This window comes from Trichomonas vaginalis, chromosome V (genome assembly GCF_026262505.1).
Source record: "Trichomonas vaginalis G3 chromosome V, whole genome shotgun sequence".
NCBI classification, from domain to species: Eukaryota; Parabasalia; order Trichomonadida; family Trichomonadidae; genus Trichomonas; species Trichomonas vaginalis.
The window spans coordinates 24202093-24218283 of NC_067207.1; the positions used below are offsets into that span (position 1 = coordinate 24202093).

General features: G+C 30.5%; 7 protein-coding genes across 7 annotated transcripts, besides 3 other annotated features; 2 read left to right on the forward strand and 5 right to left on the reverse strand.

The window, feature by feature from the left end:
• Nucleotides 1-2030: 2030 nt before the first annotated feature.
• On the reverse strand, nt 2031-2375 carry TVAGG3_0393730 (ribonuclease inhibitor domain-containing protein; the record flags this gene model as incomplete). The annotated part of the gene is made up of 1 exon (XM_001304000.1): nt 2031-2375. One exon carries the CDS (start codon nt 2373-2375, stop codon nt 2031-2033), a length of 345 nt encoding a protein of 114 aa, XP_001304001.1.
• A 483-nt stretch (nt 2376-2858) lies between these two features.
• On the reverse strand, nt 2859-3611 carry TVAGG3_0393740 (E2F TDP 2 family; the record flags this gene model as incomplete). Its single annotated transcript, XM_001304001.1, has 1 exon — nt 2859-3611. One exon carries the CDS (start codon nt 3609-3611, stop codon nt 2859-2861), a length of 753 nt encoding a protein of 250 aa, XP_001304002.1.
• Nucleotides 3612-4416: 805 nt separating this feature from the next.
• TVAGG3_0393750 (ATP binding) lies at nt 4417-6597 on the reverse strand (the record flags this gene model as incomplete). Its single annotated transcript, XM_001304002.1, has 1 exon — nt 4417-6597. One exon carries the CDS (start codon nt 6595-6597, stop codon nt 4417-4419), a length of 2181 nt encoding a protein of 726 aa, XP_001304003.1.
• A 531-nt stretch (nt 6598-7128) lies between these two features.
• On the reverse strand, nt 7129-7893 carry TVAGG3_0393760 (Potassium Channel Kv1.1, Chain A domain-containing protein; the record flags this gene model as incomplete). Its single annotated transcript, XM_001304003.1, has 1 exon — nt 7143-7880. The coding sequence occupies one exon, from the start codon at nt 7878-7880 to the stop codon at nt 7143-7145; it is 738 nt and encodes a 245-aa protein (XP_001304004.1).
• Nucleotides 7894-7941: 48 nt separating this feature from the next.
• On the forward strand, nt 7942-8722 carry TVAGG3_0393770 (bromodomain family; the record flags this gene model as incomplete). The annotated part of the gene is made up of 1 exon (XM_001304004.1): nt 7971-8663. The coding sequence occupies one exon, from the start codon at nt 7971-7973 to the stop codon at nt 8661-8663; it is 693 nt and encodes a 230-aa protein (XP_001304005.1).
• Nucleotides 8723-8805: 83 nt separating this feature from the next.
• On the reverse strand, nt 8806-9572 carry TVAGG3_0393780 (structural constituent of nuclear pore; the record flags this gene model as incomplete). The annotated part of the gene is made up of 1 exon (XM_001304005.2): nt 8904-9572. The coding sequence occupies one exon, from the start codon at nt 9570-9572 to the stop codon at nt 8904-8906; it is 669 nt and encodes a 222-aa protein (XP_001304006.1).
• A 622-nt stretch (nt 9573-10194) lies between these two features.
• Nucleotides 10195-10848, forward strand: TVAGG3_0393790 (GTPase protein; the record flags this gene model as incomplete). The annotated part of the gene is made up of 1 exon (XM_001304006.2): nt 10225-10812. One exon carries the CDS (start codon nt 10225-10227, stop codon nt 10810-10812), a length of 588 nt encoding a protein of 195 aa, XP_001304007.1.
• Nucleotides 10849-13878: 3030 nt separating this feature from the next.
• Nucleotides 13879-14802: a mobile genetic element.
• Nucleotides 14803-15260: 458 nt separating this feature from the next.
• Nucleotides 15261-15493: a mobile genetic element.
• A 1-nt stretch (nt 15494) lies between these two features.
• Nucleotides 15495-15624: a mobile genetic element.
• Nucleotides 15625-16191: the final 567 nt, after the last annotated feature.

Genomic DNA, 16191 nt, shown 5'->3' on the forward strand with positions numbered 1-16191 from the left:
TCCAAATTTCTTTTTTCCAAATTAGAAGTTTAATTCAAATTTTCAATAGTTTATATATTTTCTCAAACCGTCTTAGATTTTCTCACTTTTTAGGGATTTTCTCTCAAAATATACAAAAATAGTAATACCAATACATGTGTCTAATATACTTTAAAACCATCGTGATAAAATTCAAAAACGAAGAGTTCTTCTCTCCAAATTTTTTTCAAAATCAAAAAAATGAGATTAAAAAGTACGTTTGGAAAATTCATTTTTAGAATTTTAGGAATTTTCTCACTTTTCTTCCAAATTGACATCCTTAGCAAATGAACTTCAAAACAAGATTTATTATAGGGAATTCTAACCATTATACTATGCACTTATGGACTCCAAAATTAATTTTCAAGTATTTGATCGCGCCCCCACCCCAAGGGCTGTTTTTTTGTGAATGTGAAGAAACAGTGTGGACTACTATTATTTTCTATCCGTTCACTCGCATGATTTATATACAAAAGTTCTTGATTTTCGAATATATTAGTATTTTGAGATTATATTGCCTATACTAATAAAAAATCAGTAAAATACAATCTTCATATATTTTAAAATATTATCTATTTCATATCAACCCATGAATGAAGATAATCGAAATCAAGAAATTTTCTAGTTCATTCAAATCAAAAACTGAACTCATCATTACAATTTTGATATTATACAAATAATATATTAATATTTATAAATGCAAAATTCAAGTTTTTTTTAGGAAATTGGCAATCTACTTCTCAGATTTGTGAAACTTTTGTTTCTCTGGAATCCTTGTCTTATAAAGGATATTTCAATTTTTTATGCGCGTGGATGGGTTTTGAGATTTTGTATCTTTCATAAAAATGAAAAAGAATGTGATAATTAGTTTCTCCTAATATTGCGATTAGTCATGCTGCAATCAGAATTTAAAAATTTTTCTCACCGATGTAAATATGTCAATTTTTTCCAAAATTGATTTTGGACGAAAAAAACCAAGTTTTTTCAAATTAGTTATTTATTCAATTTGAGTGCTACCAATAGATCCATCTCATCATGCAGATGATGGATCAGGTGTCTGTTCATTCCAAAACCAAACCTATGAGGCTACACGTGTGTTTTTAGGCAAAATCTTAATTGAATGCCCTCTCAAAATTGAATGCATGAACGTGGAGCCTTAAATACTACGAATATTCGCCAGAAAAATAGGGAATTATCCAGACTTTTTGTATAAAATGCGCTTTATATCATTTTAATCATATATATCAACTTACCGTAAATTTGATTTTATTTTTCCTTTATATTAATCAACCACATACGCTTGAATGCTATTATCACATCTTAGTATCGCCGATAATTCATTAATAGCGGCCAAGGTTTTAATTCCATAAAATATTTCTATTTTGGTTAGATTAGTCGTCTCCAGGATACAATATGTGTTAGTTCACTTAGAACTATTAGGGAAACTTTACACACATCAATAAAAAATGTAAATTAGATTGAATTTTGAATAATTTACTATATATTATATATTTAATTGATTAATATGTTTTATTTACAAATAAGATGGAAATAATCTAATAGTGTCTATCATATGACTCTAATTATTTATTCTATTTTTTATTTGTCACGAATAGTGCCATAAATATACTCTTAACAATATTAGATCTAATTGCAGCTTTATTCTTAGATGGACACATCAATGTAACACTTTGTCCGAAAAATGTTTTTGATGAATAATTGCATAAAACATATATTCTTTTAGCATACTTATATATTATAGAATCTAGATCGTAATCAGATGATACGCCCGATTCGCCTATGTAATAGACAATGAAATCTCTATTTGAATAGTTTGAAATAATTTCTTTATTTAAATTTAATGGATATAAAAGTGTCAAATTTACTTTAGAATCAAATGCATTTGCACCAATAGTAACATCAGAGTTTGGTATTATGACACTGCTTATTTTTGTATCATTAAAAAAGGCCTTTTCTCCAATAGAAGTCGTGCTTCGCAAATCAAGAATTCCTCACAAAGAAGGACAATCATTAAAGGAACCACGACCAATTGATGAAACAGAACTAAGATTAAATGTTCCTTGCAAATTAGAACATTTAGAGAATGCATAATTACCTATTGCTGTCAATTTATCTAAGTGAAATATTTCTTGAATTCCACTATAATAAAAAGCACCCATTCCAATGGTAGTTAGACTGCTTAAATCATCAATTTTTGTAAGTATATTTGTACTTTGTAATGCAGTAGATTCAATTTTTTCTATTTTCTCAGAGTTTATCAATCTTTCAATACCACTGCTTGCAAATGAGTTCCTTGTTAGAATAGCTATCTTTAAACAGTTCAAAACTCCAGTCATCTTTTCACATTGATTAAAGACCCCGCTCCCAATTGCTTCAACATCTAAAGTATCAAATCTTCCTGTCATATTGCTACAGCATTGGAAAGCACAGTCAGTGATATTTTTGACAGTACCAATGCTAATAAACTTAGTTATCTCGTAGCAAAAACTGAATGCAAAAGATCCTATTGTTTTTAATTTTGGAAAGTCTATTATTCCTTTTAGTTTTTCACATTGATTGAAAGCTCCATGTCCTATTATTTCAATATTTGGAAGGCTCAAAACTCCTATTAATTCAGTGCAGTTATAGAAAACATTCTCACCTATTTCTCGAGTATATGGTGGAAAGTTAATTTGTTTCAAATTTTTATAATTAAAGAATAAGTCAATAAATTGCTGTAACAGCAACTCAAAATGATTGAAAAAAATAAATTTTGTTAAAAATATCGAATTATTAAAACCATTTTACATAAAAAACTAATCCATCAAGCACCCACCAGATTAATCAGAATCTGATAAATAAGTGCTTGTTCTGGTTGGGAGATAAGTATAAAATACCGTCCTCCTTTGAATTATGAATTCTGGTGCTTCCTTATCAAGGTTTGCAAGCTGTTGAATCCCTGAAATTGGATTTTGGCACCAATGTGAGTAATAGACATCCGCAAGAGTAACTTCTGAAGGAATAGTCCTCTTTTCGAAGATACCTACGTTAATAAGTATGTAAACGACTTGGTACAGCTTGCAAAGAGTCGTCTTGAACCTTTTATTGGAACGAGATAAAAATTTCGCAACAATTTGGATACTAAGTGATTGCTTTCTGAGTGCAATAAAGCACATTATGAATCTAATGGTTAATCGGCTAATTGTTATCTTGTTTTCTTGGGGGAATAGCGAATCTAATGTTGATGAAGGGTCATCTATGGAATTATCTTTAATTTTTTGGTCTATTGTGGTTATTATCTTGTCCATACCAAGCCATGTGAACGAATCTGTGTTTATCCGATTTATGGCACCTAACGCTTCTAAAACGTTGACTACGTCATAAAATCTACGACGCTGAAATCTGAACTTCTCACAAATACTTAAAATCCCGTAACTTGATTCTTTATTGTGACTTACAAATTGTATGAATTGCGAAATCGACTCTTGAAAGGATTCGCTGTTTTTAGATTTCTTCTCTTCTTTTGGCCTAGACTCCTCTATGAACATTTTCCTAACATCCTGAGGAATAGGGAAAATGGAAGTCTCCGCCATCGAAAAAAAATTTATGAGCAAAAATTGAACGATTCTCAATTAGAGTTAATATAGATATATTTATGCTTATATACAATATATTCAAGAAATGAAGTAAACTAAAAAAACGATGAAGAAATTGAAACATTTCACAAAAAATGAAAAGTTATAAACGATACAAATAAAATATTATTGCTAAAATTGTTAATTAGTCGGATCGTTCTTTTAAAGATTTCGCAGTTAATTCAATTTGCAATGGTTTTCAATTTTTAAAATTTGAATACTTGCAGAAAACAATCGTACAACTCCATTTTCATATACACTATTTGGAGCACGTTTTAAATAAATTTGTTTTACAAATAGAAAGATAGATAAATGACCATTTTTAGTCTTATTATATTATACTAAATGATATAGGACCAGATACATGTTCGCATTCTATAATTTTGATTCAGAGAAATTCATTCTTGCATTGTTTTGTCTTTTTCTCTTTTCTTTTTGGTTTTATCCATAATTCATGATGTAAAAGGGGACCATAATGAATATGCTTGATTTTTCAAAAATATTTCATACATCAAAGTTTCTCGATGCAATGGATTTGCCCTTGACTAAAATGGATAGTTGATCTAAAACTGTGTACATTTTATCTATGAAACACATTAAATATGCATTGGATTTCAAGATTTCTGTAATATTTTTCCGATTGAAATATATAATAGAAACAAAAGCGCATGATATACACCATAGATCAACTGATTAGCAATATTACCCTATTAAAAAACTATATCAAAGAAAATAAAATTTAATACATTTTAAAAATAATAAATTACAATTCGTTATCAGACGCAACATCATCATCGGATAACTCAGATTCTTGTTTAAGGTTGTTCTTAACATTTTCAAACTGATCTTGCAATTTTCTGATTCTTAATTCGATTTCTGTTGTTTTTGCAGGCTGTTCTTCCCATGGTTTCTTATTCTTTTGAGCTTCTCTTATTTCTTCAACAGCTTCGAATGCTTCATTCATTGATTCTAAAAGAGAATTTCTTAAAATTCTTGGAGCGCCAAGTCCTTGCAATGGCCATACTTTATTGACTGATGTATTCACATCTTTAGCAATTGCTTCGAGTTTGTTGACGGCAATAGGAAGTAATTTAAATTCACTGACTCTATCTTGAATTGGAACAATTATCTGATCAAGTTCGGCTCTTCTCTGTGTGATTTCATCGGATGTCTCTGCTTGTGCACCAGAATCAATCCATGAAACCGCATTTTTGATATGATCTGTTAATTTCTTCTTTTCTTCTTCAGAAACAATAACAGACCATGTTTCATCCGATTGGAGGTTCTCTCTGGCATTGTATAATGCGGTCTCATATGAGTTCCTCGCTTCAGCAATTTTAGATAATCTGATATCATTTGCTGTAAATGCGGACATCAAACGTTTGGCATCATCAAAACGAAGCTTAGATGATTTCTCAGGGAAAATCCTTGTCAATTGTAGTTGTTTCTTCTCAACTTTTTCGCCATTTTTCGTTGCAATTATTGCATTAGAAATTTTTATACGGGATGACTTAGTAAAGGCCAAATTGAACAGAATTCTTGCTTCACTTTTGGCCTCTACCTTCTCAAATTTCCATTTTCCGATCAATTTTTCAGTTCCTGGGCTGAGATTTCCATCATATTCGATAGAAAACTCGTCATCGTCTTGTGGATCGAGTTTAACAGTCTGTTTCTCGATATTCTTCTTAGGAACGAACTGAATTCTGCGATTTCCAATTATAATTGTTAAATTATATGGTAAAAGGTACTGATGGACTACATCTGAGGTTCTAAATGATCCTGATATCGATGTAGCTGTAAATGTGGCTCCACAAACAATTGCTTCGTCAGAATTCAAAGATCTTGAAATTTCCATTCCAAAAACTTTGTTGATGATCTTGAGAACAGCAGGAATACGATTAGAGCCACCAACAATCTCAACGGAGTCAAGAGGAACCTTTTGTCTTTGTTTGAAATCGAAAATAATTTTTTCAATTTTTTCAAGAAGAGGACCACAAATTTCAAGGAATTCGTCCTTAGTAAAGATGATTCTACGTTGTAATGAGTCAACAGAAACGTTTGCGTTGTCTGTAAGTGTTAATGCGAGTTTAATTCGCTCTGCATCAGCAAGAAGCGTCTGATCGACTTGAGGAAGTTGGTATTTATCTTTTAGATAACGAGCAATTTGTATATCAAAGTCAAAACCGCCAATATCTGACCAAGAATAATCCAAATCTTCAATTATTGGAACTTTCTTGTTATTTCCACGCGCTTGTGGGTTGACTTTTGTATGGAACTTGAATGAGCTCAAAGTAAGACTTGATGCTCCGAAATCTATGATTGCAACGTATTTTGGCTTAGAAACGAAAGTATCGTGCTTGTCTATAGCGTATTGAAGTGAAAGAGCTGTTTTCTCATCGATTATCTTTGTTAATTTCAGCCCAGCAAGTTTAATTGCTGCTGAAACTTTTTTCTTTTGAGAATCTGTGAAAAATCCAGGAACAGCAACAACAGCATCTTGTATGTTATCCTGTTGTAATTGGACCTTTGCATGTTGCACTGCTTGTTCGAAAAGCATTGCCAAAGCAATTTCAGGTTCTATTCCATTTACTGTGTCTTTGTTCATAACAAAGTCAAGATATCGCTCGTTAAGATATGCTTGGAGTTCTGGCGACCATTGCTTGCCAATAACTTCAGTAATTTGACGAATAACAGATGAAGAATTTCGAATTAAAACAGGATTGGCTGAAATGCCGACTCTTCGACTTATATTTCTAACATTTTCGACTGTAATAGGAATTTGTGGTTCGAATGAGACCATTGCTGGTGTTTTTCTTTTTGATTGTTCATTTAAAACAATTTCGATACTTCTTCCTGCTCTGAATACTCCTGTCTTCATGTTAGTAGTTCCTAAGTCAAAAGCTATAACTGAAGACGAACTTAAAATACAAAGGATAGAAAGCATTTTTTACACTATATAATAATAAATCCAATATATAGGTGTTTGAACCATAAAACACTATTTTATATGTAATCTATCAGATAAATCCTATAATATACATTTGTTGATTCGACCAAAGATATTTAATCCTGGATTTCACAATGCACAATAAATTGGTTTATAACTTGTGTAAATTAGCAGAGATGACTGATTGTTCAAGATGATTGACATTAAAAAATAAAATACATTTTATTAATCTTAATTTAAATAGCATTGAATCCATTAATATGAAATCCAGCTTCAAGACAATCGAATTTTATATAACTCAGCAATAATTGGCTAATGATATGAATAATTCAATTATATTGATTAATCATGTCATGATATAGAAACATTATATTAGAAAGATGCTAAAATTAATGATTGATACTATAAATGGCCGGGAAAACATAAGAAACAATGAAATACCGAAATAAATTGTTAAGTTTATTCAATACATTTGTAATAAAGTGAAGCAACAAGAAACAAAGAGAAATAATGATACAGAACTAAAATCTTACAGTTTATTTTTAATGAGTTGATTGATGTTTTTCAACAAGTCCTTTAACGCATCGAATGTTCCACTCCTCTGCTATCTTTGATATTTCTTCTACATTATCATCGCATAATTCGCGTGACAAGTTGGAAATTACAATATTTTCAATTTCTGTTTCGTTTGAAAGCCTCAAATACCTTACGAGCCAGCATAGAGGGATTATGTGCATGATTTCTGGTGCGTTGATTTGTCCTGTGTAAAGATATTCAACGAAAAACTGTAAAGTTTTGAAAGGAATTGGTTTTGCGCATCTCCATTCGGATGTTTCGTTTTCGAGTGAATGGGAAATGAATAATGCCTTGAAATATTTAGATCTAGCAGCAAGAACAGGACGATGACAAAGAACAAATTTTCCTTCTTCTGCTGCGTTCAATTTAAAATCAAATGTTTCAGTATCATTCATCATTTGCCTCATATCTTCTGTAAATGTCGAATCTTGTAAGCTTGCTGTGTTTGTTAAACCACATTGTTGAAATATTTTAACGTAAGAAAGTTTTGCGGGAAGGTTACTATAAATGAATAAAAGGAGTGCTTGAAGTTCATCTTTTGTTAATGATTGGGCAGTCTGTAAAGCTAATTCTGGCTGTTTATTGTAAAGTAGCCAACGATGCTTCAAAAATGGCTTGTGAAGTATCATTGGGAAGCCATCTGAAGTTTGAATCTTAATAATTGATGATTCTGGCCATTGTATTGATGATATATAGTGAGCCATTTGCTAAAAAATTCAAAAATATATGGAAAACGTCACTTTTTATTTCTATAATTATTTTCTCCAAAAATATCAATAAATAAGAACCATAATATGAATGATGTGATGAGAGCACAGGCTATCCAAATAATGGATAACCTATTGGCTCATCCAATTAGCAACTATTTTAAGTTCGAAGTTGTTCCTGGAGTTGATGCTGATGTTGATTACACAGATTACGTGAAGAACCCACAAGACTTGAATACAATTAAGAAAAGGCTAGAAGGAAATCAATATAATAACTTATATTCATGGATGCAAGACGTTGAAATTGTTTGGGCAAATGCAGAAAGATATAACGGGTCTGGATCTGATATGGGTATTGCTGCAAGAGAAATGAGACGCCAATTTGAGCGCGAAAGGAGAGTATTTTGTTCAAATAGTAAAAGTTCTTGGATTGCAGAAGTATTTCGCTTACGAATCAAGATGGAAAAGCTTGTACAAGCATCTCCATCGAAAATACACAAGAATATACATGAAGCATTCATGATGTCCCTTCCAAAAATCGAAATTTTAGAAATATCTGAACACGAATTGCAATGTTTAAAGATTGCTTTAGAAATGCTGAACAGCGAGGAAACATCCCAAGAAATACTAAGAATTATTTACGAAAAACAACCTGAACTCAAAAGTATATATACAAACCAAACATTAGATTTAGGATTTTTAAAGCTTCCTACGCTGATGGCAATTAGAGATTTTGCAAAACGCTGCCTGGAAAATCAAGGCAAAAAATATCCCGAATAAATGTTTTATTATTTTTGTTTTAGAGTAAAAGATAAAGTGCTATTTTTGTTTTATCATAGAATTAAAGTAGTTTTAAAACGAATCTTTGATAATTTTTGGATTTTAAAAAATTGTTGTAAAAATTATGAAAAATCAGTTCTAATCGTTCTAAATTGTATTTTTATTTCAATAAATTTGAATATTAATATAAATTAAAAATAATTAAAATTTCAAAACAGAAGTAATGACAAATCAAGTACTTCACTGAATTGTCTGTAATTTCTTAGTGAGAGCATCAAGCTTCTCTTCAAGAGATGAAGTCTGGTGTTCAATCCACCTCATTGCGTCCAAATGGCAGTTGGCGATCTGTTCGATCTTTCCAACTTCGGTTGTACTCTCTGTTGATGATTTATCTGTTTGTTCTACGATGCTTTTAAGATTATTTTCCATGGATATGAAGTTATTGCTAAGTTCGAATGCTAAATGGTACAGTCTTTGACGCTGATCAGCAGATTCTGGGATTTGGATCTTTTCTTTTTCATCTGTTAAAGTCTTGATGAATTCTGTTTGTTCATCTAATAAACTTTTTGTTGTTTGAGCGAGTTCCTTTTGCGCTCCTTCAACTGTATTAATTTGTGACTCAAGATGTTGCATAAGTGATAAACACTCAAAAATTTCTCGATCCCATCTTGCAACTTGTCTTGCTTGATTTTGGAATTGTCTGACTTGCTCTTCTAATTGCTTTTCGAATTGTTCGAGAACTTGTTTGACTGTTTTTCCTTTAAGTTCTGGTGGAATCTCAATTGGTTGGGCATCTTTTTTACCAAGGCCGCCGAGTCCACCACCAAGACCTGTACCGGTAGTTTTACCCAAGCCACCACCAATACCTGTGCCGGTAGTTTTATTGGTGTTCAAAGTGAGACTAGTCATTTTGGAAGGATATTTTTATCGACCAAACTTCTCATATCGTTGATATTTGGGTCTTCATCTCTATATCTACACATCATGCTTATCCAGTAAAGCTTTACCCGAAAATCTAAGAATGTTTGTAAGATGCATGCATTTTGAAGAAAAAATGTATTGAATTGTAGTAAGGACAGTTAAATGTGTAGACATGCGAACAAGAGTGCATGTGACAGGTGAAAGAAGTGAAATAGGAGATGAAAGAAGTATGACCTTGCAAATTTATACGAAATATCATCCTATTATCATAAATACATAGATAGCCACTTCAAGAGGCCACTGGTTTCATGGATAACGTAAGATGATGCTAGAGAAGACTATCTATTAAACCTGTTATCCTTATATCCTTTTTTCGATCACTTTAAATTTATTAATTTTTGTTTGAATAGAAAAATATTGCTCTGATTTTGATGTTCGTTATTTACATCATCAACACATATTGAAAACCATTGCAATAAGAGCAAAGCTAATTCCTCAATAATGGCATTAATTTCGATCTATCGGATCTGAAATATTATTTTATAAAATCCATACTATTTATCATTAGTTAAACATATATGTTGCTAGTTTTTTATTGATTGAATTTCCGCTGGATTAGCTATTGACAAATTTTTTTACAATGAACGACGAAGAACTTTCACCAAGAATTATCGCAGTTGGTGATTCTGGTGTAGGGAAAACTAGTTTAATACATCGTATTAAGAGTGGTACATTCCTCGATCAAACTGTTCCTACAATTGGTGCAGGAGTTAATCCAATAGACGTAGAAGTTGATGGAAAAGTAATATCATTCCAGTTTTGGGATACTGCAGGACAAGAAATGTATCGTAATATTATACCAATATACTATAAAGGCGCTATTGCTGCTGTTGTTGTATTTTCAATGGAAGATCCAAACTCTTTCAAGAATGTTGATATGTGGCTTCATCAGATTCGTGAAAACTCTAGTGAGAATATCATAATAGTTATTGTAGGAAACAAAACTGATGCAATCCCGTTAGCAATATCCGAAGATGATGCAAAGAAATGGGCTAAATCCAATGGATACACAATATTCTTTACATCTGCAAAGACTGGACAGAATACTGCTCTTATTACTCAACATATAGCAACAATTTACCTTGCTAATAAAGATAAGATGGAACATATGGAGAGTGTTAGAGTAGACCAGCCAGCTGAAAATAAAGAGAAGAAAGGATGCTGTTAATTTAGAATATGAATAAACATTGTTTTTTACTTCCGGTTTTTCGATAATTTCTATAGAATAGTTATTAACCATTATATATACAACTGAATAAAAAAGTTTGAAATCAATTATGAAGTTCTGACAAAAAATCTTAAAATGTTCTATGCATTTCTAGGTCTTCAATCACCAAAATAGAGAAATTTTATATTAAAATGAGAAATGGGATCAGAAAGTTGTTAGTTGTTTATAAACATTTTAGGGTTCGTTTGGGGGAGGCGTCATGAAGGCGTCACAATGTAAACCATTCAATTTTGAATTGTATATGGGCGTCTGACATTTATTTCATGACCCTCATAGAGGTATGCTGACTACCCTTGATACAGGCCAAATGCCCCCAAATTTTGAATATAGCTTCTATGCATTCTTGTGAGCAATGTTTGTATGAACGTGTAGGGTTGTACAAACTGGCACAATTTTGCGGGCCGCGTGCCAGGAGCTGGCACGCGGCCAAAATCAAAAAAGTGGCCAAAAATCGGGCCTCGTGGCGTGGAAAGGATGTCGCCCTTCGGGCTCCACCCTTTCCACGCCACTCGGCCTATGACCACAATTATATAATATGCTCATTATTATTTTTTCTTCTTTTCTCTTTTTTTTCTTTTTCTCTTTTCTTTCTTCTTTTTCCCTTTTCCCTTCCTTTTTTCTAGTTTTGGAAAGGAAAAAGTAAAAAATTTAATAATTAATTTTATTACTATGAAAATATACTTTTTAGCTTATATTGTAAGCTGTGAGAGTTTTAAGTGATGGAAGATATAAATCAAATTTGAAATTCAACAAATCTTGTTATGATTAAGTTGAATATTGTACTCTAATTAAGAGTTTTCAGTTATGAACTCAGGTATTATATAATATAAGTATAACTCAAGATAATAAAGAGGTTTTTAAAATGTAGATCTGAAAATCAAACTACCATGTTTGATATGATTAAGTTGAATAATGTTATTTTATTAAATGGTTCAAATCTGTGAAATCGGCAATTACAAATTAAAGGCGTAGTTCAAAAAATTAAAGAGATTTTAAAAATTTAATATCAGAATTAAACTAAAAAAAGGATTTAGTTATTTCAGTAATTATCATAAAAGGTTAAAAAGATAGGGTAAGTAATGAGACTTGAGTGAGATGTGAGATATCATATGTAAATAATTAGATATCTGATGAGTAAGGTCGGAGAGTTAAGATCTGGTTAGTAAGGTCGGAGAGTTAAGATCTGGTTAGTAAGGTCGGAGAGTTAAGATCTGGTTAGTAAGGTCGGAGAGTTAAGATCTGGTTAGTAAGGTAGTAATGAGAGTTAAGATCTGGTTAGTAAGGTCGGAGAGTTAAGATCTGGTTAGTAAGGTAGTAATGAGAGATCTGCGGGCAGTAATGATACATCTATGAGTACATAACTAAAACCTGAGTTCTATGAGCGAAATCTGAGAGCTAAAAGCTGAGAGATCTAAGGTAAGTAATGAGAGAAGAGAATTTGAAATTTTACAAAATACGTTTACTCATACAAAATAATTCGCATTCTTTTATAACGAATCTCAATGCCAATTAATACATAAAACAGATTTTAGCAATCAATTGTAAGATTTAGAAAGATTTTATTTATAATCTCAGCCAAATTAACAAATATTTTATTGATTTCGTAAAAAATAGCAATAAAACATAAAAATATGACATTCTATTTTTCCAAAAAAATTTCAAAAATCATTTTTTAAGGGTCCACTGTAAGGCCAAATAAGACCTATCGTCATCCCAAAAATATTGCTCAAGATGGTGTTTTACTAGGGTTGTTAGATTCCCGACGATAGGTGTCTTGGAAGATTTGCCTGGTGTCATCATAGTGTCTTTAAATCAAAAATTTTATTTTGGAGTTAGTTTTATTGATTTTTCAATAAAAAACATTTCTAAAACAAGAAAATAAAACGATAAAATATTTATATTTTATATAAGGATCTTATATATTTAAAATAAATATCATTTTATTTTTTTCATTGGTGTCTGTCAAACCATAATACACTATTCAAAAATTCAATGTGTCTTGCGGTTTCAAAAGACACCTTCAAATTGAACGATAGCACAGACACTATTGAATTTACCCATTTTATTTAGTTTTTACCCTTTTTATTTTTAAGAATTAATGACTGAAACAGCCGTTTTGCTATGACCTCAATCACTTTTATTTATTATTTTAAATATTATTTAATTTTATTATTTGAATAGGCCAACTTATATTTGAGAAGCTCAATTTGAGACACTTAATACATTGAAATATCATAAATATTGAAATATTAAAAAGTGTATTTCAAAATATTGAAATTATAAAAATTTATAATACTGAAATTGAGACAAATTAATAAATTCAATGAGTTTTTTTTGAAATAACTCTCAAATATTATTTTTTTGTTTATTTAATGATGAATAAATATGATTGCTTTAGTCAATCATAAAAACTAATTTAAGTTTAAAATAATGAAAGGATATTTTGATCGTTTTTTAAAATACAATTATTTTTGATGATTTGCAAGAATCTTTGAAAAGGATCTAATATAGGTTCTATTTTTTAAAAATTTATTCAAATCATGTATTACATAAATTACGATTAAAACGATGAAAGAACCAAAAAGTGTGTTTTGTGTTTTGTTGTTGCGTGCTGGATGCGGGATCCTGTTATTTCCGAAATCGACAAAAAATTTGGAAATTTAATTTCCGAAATCGAAATTATATTAATGTTTTTAATATTCTTATATCAAAAGGATTAAAGTTCATTAAGAGAAAAACAATTCTTCTTCTTCAATCTATTGGCGCATTTATTTCTACACGCCAATAAGGAAGGGAAAATTATAAGACACCATGGTGTCTTCAAAACGCTAATTTTTGATATTTTTAACAACCCTATGTTTTACTAAGACCCAAAACTTAAAAAAACACAAAAAAATTAACTTTACTCTTTTGAGATCCTTATCAGATGTGCAACAATTTGATGCAGTATCGCAATTCGAATCCGATTTTTTAATGTAGATGTACTCTAACATTCTTGAAAAAATGAAAGGTGACCAAACTATTTTTTGAAAGTCCGCCATAACTTTAATGGTACTATTTCAGCGTGTACAATGAATACAAAAATTCTAAGAGTGCCACATAAAATAGTACTTTAGACTTGAGTTAATGCTACCAAGCAAATGTTAAAAAGATGACTTTAGTGTTTTGATAATCAAAGATTAAAATCATTATTGTCTAAATCAATAATCATAACGACAGAAGTTAATGTTTTTTCATCAGTGCTTTAAATCCACTTTTAAAAGTATACCTCAAAAATCAAAATATCAAAAAAAAATTGGCCGATAGGTTTGGCTTTAATTTTTGTCTGCTTTTATGATTTGATATGGATGTTATAATTTTAAAAGTTGAGCCAAATTCACCAATAGATTTTTGAGATTTGCAAATACTCAATAATTTTCAGCGTGTTATCTTTTATTAAAAGAACTATTTGGTTTCAGTATCATATAAATTGATATTTACTTTCTATTTGAACCTTCATTTAGCTAATGATTTAATAATACAGATTTCATCTAGTCCTTATAAGAGAATTTTGAATTTGTTATAATAAAAAAACAAACAGATATAGCTTACACTTCTATAATAAAGATACCTTTTATAGAAATCAGTATGAAATGTGTTTTGGCTTATTGGAAGCATATCAGACATAATCGCCATAATCAAAAAATCTATATACCCAATAAGTAATAAATTTGTCGATATAGATTTTCCATAAAATTAGTTTTTAGTCTAATCTTAAAATAAATTTAATTTTTTATAAAAAAAAATCACATTTCAAAGTACCTTTTTAGTAGCTCGAAATCCTGTTGGTGGATTTGGGGCGTACTTCAAAATTAGCTTTTCTTCTACATATGCAAGCTATATTTTAAATATGGGGCAAATCGGATCGGCGAAAGGAGTTTAGTTACCTTTGAAAAAATGCAAAATGATATTAATTAAGCTTTTCATTTCTGTATCATACACGAAACAAAATCATTTATTATACTAAAATTTATCAAAGTTTGAATAATGAAAAAAATAATATCTAAATTTTTACATTGAGTCGGCTATTGATATGGTCAATATTAAATCGTTTAAAAATGGGCATTGGCCAGAATAATACCCACTAAAATGCACTTTTTTTAAAATGTTATCAATTTGTTATGGTATATCTTTATGATAATGAATAAAATGCTTATCTTTCATAAGTAAATACATAATTTATGCTGAAACACAAAAAATAACACGAAAATTTTTTGCCAACATTTCAAAACTCAGGATAATGTTTTGAATATATAAACAATAATACTTTGTCTGGAGAATTAAATTTGTGCTATCCAATTGTCAATTCTTTGAATTTTTTATAAAATGCACGATATTCCGACATTAGCGAGTGCGGGACAAATTTGCCAAGTGTCACTTTTCAATAACCTTAAATTACACTTTTCTCATTTTTTTAAAATAACCTTAAATTATATTTGAAGAAATTATGTCTATGATATATGTTTTATGCTAGAATCTTGGAGTTTTCATGCACTACACAAGAGCTCCAAGGTTCCAAGAGTGAATGCTCAATAGCAATTATAGAGATGTACCTTTTCAAAATGACTTTTACTGATTAAATCATGGATTCTCAGGAGCCCTGAGGCTCCCTTTCGTAATGATTGGGAGCCTTGGGGCTCCTGCAGCAGAGTATCGTTCCGCTCCATTAATTTTTTTTAAAAAAGTGCCGTGTGGCAAATTTGTCCTGTTCCCGACATTAGCCTCTTTAAATATAAACTACATGCATCACAATATTAGTATGTAATGGCATTAAAGCGAATTTCCTAATTTCTTCTCAATTTAATTCCTAGAAAAACTTAGGAATTAATGATTGGAAATAGGTCAAAAAATTCCTAATATAAAATTCATACTTATAAAAAAAAAAAGGTAGTGGGGCTTCCAGGCACTTCGTGCCCTCTAGCCCCGAAGATGTTTAGTATAAATGAAGTTTTTATTCGGAAAATTCTTAGTCTTCTGGTGTGAATTCGGAGGACTCTTCTTCTTCCTCCATTGCTTCTGGGAAGAAGCCTTCTTCTGGGTCGAAAACATTATATAATGTGTCACTTTTCACAAATTATATATGTTTTCATGTTTTGTCACTTTTCTGTCACTTTTCAGGAAAAAAACATTTTTATTATTATATATAATGAATTTTACAAAACCACCGTTACCGTTCTTTTGAAATAAGAGTAAATGTAAAGATATTATATTGAGAGAACTTAAGAAACTACCGAATGGTCTAACATTTGTAGATTTGTTCGGTGGAAGTTTCTATATACC